General features: G+C 31.7%; 1 protein-coding gene across 3 annotated transcripts; it reads left to right on the top strand.

The window, feature by feature from the left end:
• Nucleotides 1-1,763: 1,763 nt before the first annotated feature.
• LOC107474760 (F-box/FBD/LRR-repeat protein At2g04230-like) lies at nucleotides 1,764-5,758 on the top strand. 3 transcript variants are annotated; one of them, XM_021135508.2, is made up of 5 exons: nucleotides 1,764-1,993; nucleotides 2,259-2,330; nucleotides 3,575-4,897; nucleotides 4,988-5,182; nucleotides 5,312-5,758. In XM_021135508.2, the coding sequence occupies exons 3-5, from the start codon at nucleotides 3,623-3,625 to the stop codon at nucleotides 5,507-5,509; spliced, it is 1,668 nt and encodes a 555-aa protein (XP_020991167.1). In that variant the 5' UTR covers nucleotides 1,764-1,993; nucleotides 2,259-2,330; nucleotides 3,575-3,622; the 3' UTR covers nucleotides 5,510-5,758. The 3 variants fall into 3 exon arrangements, with proteins under 3 accessions (XP_020991167.1, XP_020991170.1, XP_020991168.1); XM_021135511.2 differs by having other exon boundaries at nucleotides 1,764-2,035; XM_021135509.2 differs by lacking the exon at nucleotides 1,764-1,993 and adding an exon at nucleotides 2,030-2,067.
• The last annotated feature ends 3,283 nt before the right edge of the window (nucleotides 5,759-9,041 follow it).

Here is a 9,041-nt window from a genome sequence, read left to right as displayed (position 1 = left end):
AATTATAATGTTAGCTGTAATTGTTGATTTTTCCTGATTTTTCATTCCTTCTCCAACTTCTAATTTGGTTATTGAAACATTCATTGACTGCAGACAATTGGTAAAAGATAGTGTGGTTTGTTTGTTTGGGCAGATGTTGGGCAAGAGGTTGTCCCTGCAAAATCAGAAAGTCTTAACTATAATGAAGAGCAGAAGATGACAGAAGGTTGGAGGCTGGAAAAATTAGAATCGGATGTTAGGAGTCAAAAGTTTATGATCAAATTATTGTTTATGGTTGTTTCTATAATGATGTTGTTCTTACTAGTGGTATTTTACAAACTTTGATCTCAATGTTGAGTAATGATGCGATTGAGTTCATATGTGTAATATTTGCATGAATGAAAAAAAGTTGTTCAACATGTAACTATGTTAGCCAACCTGTTGGAGATACTAACTATTTTTGTACCACTAAAGAAAATCTGGATATATAGCAATAGCAAAATATAGCAATAGCAAAATATATTAATCATTTTAACATAACAAAGTCATGATTCATAAGTTTTGACTGCCTTACAAAACCATAAAAAGGTGCTGCTAACAAAATAAACATAAGCATATGTCTGGTAACAAAGTAATCCTAACCAAACAAGCATGGTATTGCTATACAAAATTACTTTCAAATTGTCTTATACAAAATACATCCCAATACAACAAGCAAGAGTCTTCAATTTTTCTTTCTTGGTGCCTTGAATCCCAGAGTGGGAATGAACTTGAGGATACTGCCAAGTCTTGCAGCTGTTCCTGAGCTAGCACCTTGCATGGGATTCACTGGCTCATGGGCAGAAGTTGGTGAGAAAGATGACTTTCTCTTTGGTGGGAGCTTATCCGGTCTTGACTTAGTGATGGTACCAACAAATCAAAACCATTAAAACTCACACAATCATATCACACGACTTCAACATCGATTAAAATCCCTATACATTAATATCACAGTCACCACCATGCATTAACCCACTATTGAAAAAACCTCTGTTTTATTGCCAAAAAACAGAGCATATACACATCAAACCAGTTGCCCTAACAAAAATTCTTAAACACAATCCTTTAAGGTAATGCAGCCATGAAACTCTAGGACAACCCAACACATTAACAAGACAATCATACACCTTCATCATAATTTGATTCATGAAATAAATTCAAAAATTATTTCAACCAACACATACCTTCAACAACGCAGAAGACAGAGAAACCACTTGACTAAGAAATACCAAACTCTTCAAACGACGTGTGACAGTGGAGGAGATGGGGAAGACGAAACTAGGTCGCTGCCATTGATGGGAGAATGAGAAGACGAAGACTGAGCGTGGAGGAGAGGAGAGGAAGTGTGAGAGTGTTCAAACAAATATGGGACTGAAGGCAAACCGTTTTCAAGGGATGGAGCTTATGAACGACGTCGTTTACTTTTTCATTGGGCGCCAAATCGATACTGCATCGTTTCGCTTGGCTCCAGCGTGGCAAGGGAGGTGCCAGATCATCCCTCCGTTTGCTGACTTGGCGCCGGAAAGAGTTGAAGGGCAACTATGGTTCTCGGAGCAAAATGTCAGGGATACTTTTAGTGAATTTTAAAAGTCAGGAACAAGTATGGGTAACTCTCCCAATCTCAGTACCACTTTGGGGTTTTAGTCACTTTTATAATTAGCAGATACAATTAATATTTTTTAACCTAGAACTCTATAAGTTAAAGGATAGCAAAACCCTATTTATAAAACGGTTACAGTCTTTACTCTCTTAATCTTCTCTATATAAAGCTTAACACTCATTTCTAAGTCCTGACACTCAACTAAACTTACATACAAGGACATTTTGATCGCATTATCTTCTTTTGGTCGTTGTTGCCGTGTAACCGCCGCCGTCGCAATTCACAACTGCTCGAGGCCGCCATTCCCAGTCGATCGTCTCCGATGGTGCTCGAAGCCGCCGTCCCCACTGCAACTAGTGTGGTTTAGGATTGTTGGTGCTGTTCTTGATTCTGTTATGCTTACTCTTGAATCTCCATGTAGTTCCTGTCTTTCTGAACAATAAAATCGTGTCAGTTTGACCTTTTTTTTTTGTTTTAAATCACTGCTCTTCATTTTGAGTTCAAATGAATAGTGCTCAGCTGCAATTTATGAACATTTGCTAATCAATACTAAGTTGAGATTTTGTGCATCTTTCTTGAATTAAAATGTCTGCAGACTCTTATACATGCTTTCATTACATTTTACTTTGTTGAATTGCAGTGACAGGAACTCTTAAAGGGTATGATCAGTTGCTTAACCTTGTCCTAGATGAAGCTGTAGAGTTTCTAAGAGGTAACTAATAGGTGGACCTCGTTTCTTTATTTATGAATTTAACGATTTATCGTCTATGTACTTCTGAAGCTTTGACTTCCATGCAAATATTGAGTTTACTGTAACTATGTTTTAGTGTGTTTATTTATAATTTATTTATTATTTTATTATAAAACGGTTATTTCAGTTGAATTAGAAAATTAATGAACCAATAGTTAGAGCGGTTTGATGATCAGTTTGGTTTTTAGAACCTTGTCAAAAACACTCAGATTATTTGGGCTGATTTTAGACAGACCCTGTGATGGAAATTTGTATACTTACTAAGGATCCCATAATGACTGTATTAGATAGTTTCCCTTTCTTTTATATATCAATCTGTTCGATTGGTAGTTTGAATAGTGTATTATTATGAAAACTAAATAAATAAAATATTTGATATATGTAAAAAAAGTTGTAATATATAGTATTCTAATTTCATGTCCGTGGCTCTAAGATTTTATCTTCAATCAAATAAAATTCAAAATTTGTATCCTTTTTAAACTTTAAAATATTTGTAAAACAGTTACAGTCCTTACTCTCCTAAACTTCTGTATATAAAGCTAACCTGGTGATTGTTATTAACATTCATTTCTAAGTCCTACACTCAAAACTCAGAACCTTGATCTCAAAACTTACATACACGGACCTTTTGATCCCATTATCTTCTTTTGATTGTTGTTGCCTGGCACGGAATCACCGATCTTGCTAGGTTTATTTTCTCTCTCTTTTATTTCAATGTCTTATATTTAGAGTTTAAAATTTAGGGTCTAGGATTTAGAATTTAGTGTTTAGATTTTAGAGATCAAGGTTTAGGGTTTAAAGTCTAGGTGTTAGAATTTAGAATTCGAAAAGCCATACTATACTCCTTGCTTTTTCGAGAGCACATTAGAATTCACTTTGTTTTTGAAGTCGAGAAAGCATAATAATTTTGAATTTTTTAAAGAAACTACGTGTAATTATCGATTTGATTTATCTATTTGTTATGGTTGTGAGCATTTTATCAAATTTATTATGACAAAACTCATCCTTTTCTGGTTTCCGCTTTTATATGTTTAGATGCTTAATTTTATTATTTCCTCATTTTGTTCCACTTTTTTCAGAAAAGGTTATACTTCACAAAAGAAAATAATTAGAAACTAAAACAACAACATTGAGAAACTTATAATTTCATGTCAGACTTGGATTGATTCATAGGGTTTGCTAATATATTGGAATTTTTTTCACAGCTTATTTGACAAGCTCTCTGTCACAATTGTAGCTGAGAGAGAAAAAAAATGGACCGACTTTCTGGTCTACCAAAAACTATACTTCATGACATACTTGCAAAGCTTCCCAATGAAGATGCTGTTAAGACCAGTGTTTTGTCAAAGGCATGGAGAGAAACATGGTCTACGTTTCCTAGGTTACATATTTGCAGCAGCTATTTTATCAATGTGCATGATTTATCAACAGCAAATTCTGTTTGGCATTGCAGCAAAGACATACTAGCTGATTATGTCATGAAAAGACTGTTGAGGTTCCATGAACAAGGCTTAATAATCAAAGAATTTAGGCTCTGTATGGACTATATTGGAGACTTTAATTACATGTCTTGCCATCTTGATATTTGGATGAAGATGATTTGTGAGTGTGGTATCAAAGGACTAGAACTTCATTTCCCTGCAGATGGAGACTTCTTTCCAACAAGCGAGTACTGTCCTGACAAATGGTATAACCTTCCACTTTGTGTCACTGAAGCGAAATCACTTACTGAGTTGAATTTGAAGGGACCGATCAGAATTTGCAGAGCATTATTCCTGAACCATTCTTCTACTATCAAGTTGAACTCTTTGAGAATGTTATGCTTATGTTCTGTTCTTTTTGAAGATGAAGGAGTTATCAAGCATTTGCTTTCTTCTTGTCCTCTGATTGAACATTTTGCTATGGAAGATTGTTGTGTATATAACCCTCTAAGCAGAGAAAATCCTTTACTGTCCAGTCCGGTGAAATCATTAAGCTTGCGTGGTCTACAAAAGCTCAAGCGAGTTTATGTTAGTGGAATACAGGAGGTGTATATTGATGCTCCAAATCTTAAGAGTTTCTATTACGTTCATTGTGATTTTGATGATATGGATGTGCCTTGGAAGCTGAATTTAGATAGTTGCATAAATTTGAGATGGTTGCGCCTATGCTCAATGAAAAACACTGCCATTGCGCATAAATGGTTTCTCGAACTGTTTGATAAGTTTCCTTACCTTGAGACTCTGCAAATACATCGGTGCTCTATGTCCGAGAGGATTAATATTTCAAGTTCTCAACTCAAGTTCTTAGATTTTTTGTGGTGCTCAAACTTGAAGGAGCTCAACATTGATGCCCCAAATTTATTATCATGTGACTTTAGGGGAAATGACACACCTGTTATAACTTTTCTGAGCAGTTCTAATAAACTAAAAGTGAATGTTTTTACTGACATGGATTTTCAACACTATAACTTGAGGGAATTTATCCAAAACATTAAACCACACCAGGTTTTGACATCACTCTCCCTCTTTGTGGATTTCCCACTTGATGTAAGAGTATACTCTGGCTAGCTGTTTGATTGGTTGAATTTGCCAATTTTATTTATTTATTTATTTGTTTGTTTGTTTGTCATCATGTAGATTGAACTGGGTGTGTTGCAATCAGTTTCATCCACTCCTCCGCATATTAGACATTTGGAATTTCGTCGTGCTCCAAACAGGGAAGCTCTTTACTTTCCCTATCTGAATTGGTTGCTTTCAAGTTGCTGCCCAGAAACCATTTCATTCCTTTGGCAATCCTCTTCTTATTATATCGATATTAGACCATTCATTGTGGTAATTTCTATTTGGTTCTCCTATTTACATCTTTGCTTCCATTCCAGCACAGCAAATTCAACATATTAGAAATAAACATTTGCATTTATCCCTTTGATGGTAATAACTATATTTGCTATTTGAAAACAGTTTATCTACGAGATGTTGATGGGCAGAATAGGCTGTTGCAGATCGGATCATGGTAATAAATGTTGGTGGTATGCCTTGAAGAATGTTAAGGTCACATGTTCATTCATAACTGGGGACATAGTGAACATTAAGACCATGTTAGATGCATGGCCAGATTCTGATGCCGAGGAAAATGTTAGGTTCATCTTAGAACTGTAATAATCTTGATGTTAGTTATCCATCGATAGACATTCTAAAAGATTGGTGAATTCTATGATGCTTGTTCATCTGAGTTCCAAAAGTGCCAAAAATTTAACCATGTAATAGGGGCTTAGATGTGTGGGATATTGAGAGAGAGGCTAGGAGAGTTAGAGCTTTAGAGGTTCAAAAGTTTAAAAATTCTATTGAAGTTCGATTGGAGTTAGACCGGATATAATAAAATAATATATTTATGTCTAAAATATATTTATGCATTGTGGGACAAGACTTAATTGTTGTATCATTCTGGCATATGCTGCTCTTCTTCCATATTGCTGTCATATTTAATTATGAAATGGTTTGCAGATAACAGATGCATACCTCAAAGAAAATGTGAAATTTGGGTGCATAATATAAATTCTTTGAATAACCGATGAGCTAGCACACATTAAAATAGCTGCTACGTTTATTGACTGTTGCGTTCATTTTTTATTTTAGGATTCTATAACTTCATGTGCTGCTTTTATTTTCATGTTAGACTTTCAAGTGATCACCCCCTTTAAAAATGAATGGCTTTATATCTCTCATATACTCATCATATACTTCATTCCCTTTAGCACATGCTTTTATATCAAAATCGAATGAAACAGCAGGTTACAGATACTTGGTTGTAACATTTGGCCATTATTATACTGATGTAAAATTGTGAGTAAATTTTCTTAGCATAGTAGTTTTGTATTAAATTTTTTCTAAGCATATATTGTACAAATAAGTGCTCGTATCTTGTTATTTTTGGTGTAAGAATTTGATCAATAACACAATCAATATATAAAATAGTTATTTTTGCTAACATAGTATTAATGGTATTAGTAATTAGATGCATAAAATAATTTTACATTTACAGTGTATCATAATTAAATTCTGGTTAATATTTTAAAATTATATATGAACTTAGACTGATTATTGAGAGTGTTCTCCTATGAAAATATCTCAACTTTGATCAATCATAAGGTAAAACAATAGGATATAATAAAGAAAAAGAGTATAAACTACTATCATCTTTGGATAAAAAATTTTGTTATGAAAACTTTTTGGTGTTATACGGCCAAACTGGGGCTTGAAAGGGAAACACCAGAATATGGCCATGGATTTCTCGCATAGTGCGAGAAGCAATTGAGTTTTTTGTTTTTGTCTTTTAATTTTCTTTGAAGTATCTCGCACGGAGTGAGAAAGTAAGAATTTTTTTTTTTATATTTTTTTAGCATCTCACATGGTGCGAGAAATGTGGGCTGGAAATTTCAGTTGTCTAATGACGCACGTTGCTGTACTAGCGGAGCAGAGAAATGAGTCTGCGGAAACTGACGGTGCTAAAAAGATTGAAGAAGATAAATTGATGAAAGGGCATCTTTGAGTGTTTAAAAAAATAGATCATGATCACTATGGTTCATTTGTCATATTGGACTTCGAACAATATTGTTGGTTCTAACAAGCATTATGCAATTTGAAAAACCGTGGTTGTGCTTAATTATCATGTAATTAACAATGTCTTTTATTCCTGCAAAACTTGAAATCCATAACAGTGACTAATGAGCATCCTGATCCGACTTCCTTTAATTTCATATATAATATTGACTTTGGTATTATATTTCAGCCTCAGGACAAAGATCAAGTAGTACGCCATTGTTAAAGATCATGGAAATATGCTCCATACTCCCTATTAGCTAAAACTTAAGCTTGATTAATTAATTACAATACATTGTATATACATCATGATTTAATTAATTATTTGATGAAAAACAAGAATTTTATTTGTGCTCCCAAATTGCACATTAGAAGCTAGAACTATCATGGCATACTCGAAAATTAATCGGTTAGACCAAACCGAAAATCGATCGATTTTAAAATTTCTCTTTTCTTTATAGCTCTTGTGTGCGTGTCTCTGTAATGGGTAATTTAAATCCTTTATTTGTTATATAATAAATTATCCTTATCTATAATATTATTACATTAATAATATAAAAAATACAATACATTTAATTTAAATTAAATATATATTAAAATTAAAAGATATATAATACACTGTTCAAACAAAAAAATTTACAAATTGAGATATAACTAAACTAATTATTTTTTTTAGTTTTTTTTATTATTCTATAATATAAAATATATAATATCATGAATGTTATAATACATAGATATTGAGATTTGACTATTTTCTTTTATTTAATTCTTATGTTATACTTATATGAAATTATAAAGTTTTAGTTGATTTTGTGTACTTCTAATGTATTTTATTAAATTTATATTAGGACACATTTATGTTTTTGTGTATTTATTTATAGTTTTATATATTATTTTACTATAATTTAATCTTTTCAGTTAAACCACAATTAAATCGATTGAATTTTTAAATCGGTAATTCAGTAACTAAAATAATTTGATAATTTAATTATTCGATTTTTATAACCTTGTAATTTCTTTCTCATTGTGTGACATTGAGACAGATAAAAATATGTGCACCACTGTACCAAAGTAGATATTAGATATTCATTTTAGATAGTTAGTGACAAGCAATCACCTCTTATGTAAGAGATTTTTTGAGTTTGTCTAAATTTTTTTCATAAATTTTTTGTTTTTTTTTTATTTGTCTCTTGTTAAAAATATTTTTTGGGAGTCATCAAAAATCAAACTTTAAATTTTTAGGTTATAAAAAATATAATACTATGAGATGAAATCAATTCTCCTAAAAATTTAAATCGCCAAAAAATAAGATATAAATAATTATATTTTTAATTATTAACAGCAAAAAAATAAATATTTATAAAATATTTTAGCTATGGTGATATATTTTATATTGTTTGATGAAATTAGGACTTGATTAAAAAACATTCGCAATAATATGGACCTCCTTAAAAATATTTTGAAATTATAGTAATTTATAAAAGTAATTAAATTTTATCTGCTGTGGATATTAGTTCTTGATCTGTTAAATTAGGAGATACTCTGGATAATAAAAAAAACTTATCACCAAAACAAAAAGTAATTAAATTTAAAGGGCAAGCTAATTAGAGTCGAATCTTACAAATGATAAGAAAAAAAATTAACTATATGTATTATAAATGAAACACAAAAATTCTTAATGTGGTATCCTTTTTTCCAAAAGGAAAAAAGAAATAGAGTATGGTCTTAAAGAGAATTGACTTTACCAAAAAAGATTTAAAAAAGAAAAGGAACAGGCAGTAGTGTGGTTTCATTTTCCTTCCTGAATCGCACGCAATTTATATTTTGCTATGACATTATATGCACACATATATCACCCATTCGAATCTACGAATAACTAGCATATACAATCTTATAGAGTTTTGTAATTGGGCCATGAATTCTAGACTAATCTTTTTTTATTAATATTAAGTTAATATTTTATTTTATATTATTAAAATTTAGTACTAAGTATTTACAGTATTAATTAAATATTGGCTAAAAATGATAACATAGCATTGCTCTTCTCGTTAATTGTGCTCAGCGGAAAACAATGTTTGTGTCTAGAAGAAGA

Source organism: Arachis duranensis, chromosome 2, assembly GCF_000817695.3.
Source record: "Arachis duranensis cultivar V14167 chromosome 2, aradu.V14167.gnm2.J7QH, whole genome shotgun sequence".
NCBI lineage: Eukaryota > Viridiplantae > Streptophyta > Magnoliopsida > Fabales > Fabaceae > Arachis > Arachis duranensis.
The sequence above is the reverse complement of the archived record's forward strand: the minus strand, read 5'-3'. Positions and strand labels throughout refer to the sequence as shown.

Bases quoted from the DNA above. Each gene is read 5' to 3' on its own strand.
- LOC107474760 (XM_021135508.2), top strand. From the start codon at position 3,623: ATGGACCGACTTTCTGGTCTACCAAAAACTATACTTCATGACATACTT. The intron at 4,898-4,987 runs GTAAGAGTATAC...GTCATCATGTAG, and splicing joins TTGTGGATTTCCCACTTGAT to ATTGAACTGGGTGTGTTGCA. The intron at 5,183-5,311 runs GTAATTTCTATT...ATTTGAAAACAG, and splicing joins ATATTAGACCATTCATTGTG to TTTATCTACGAGATGTTGAT.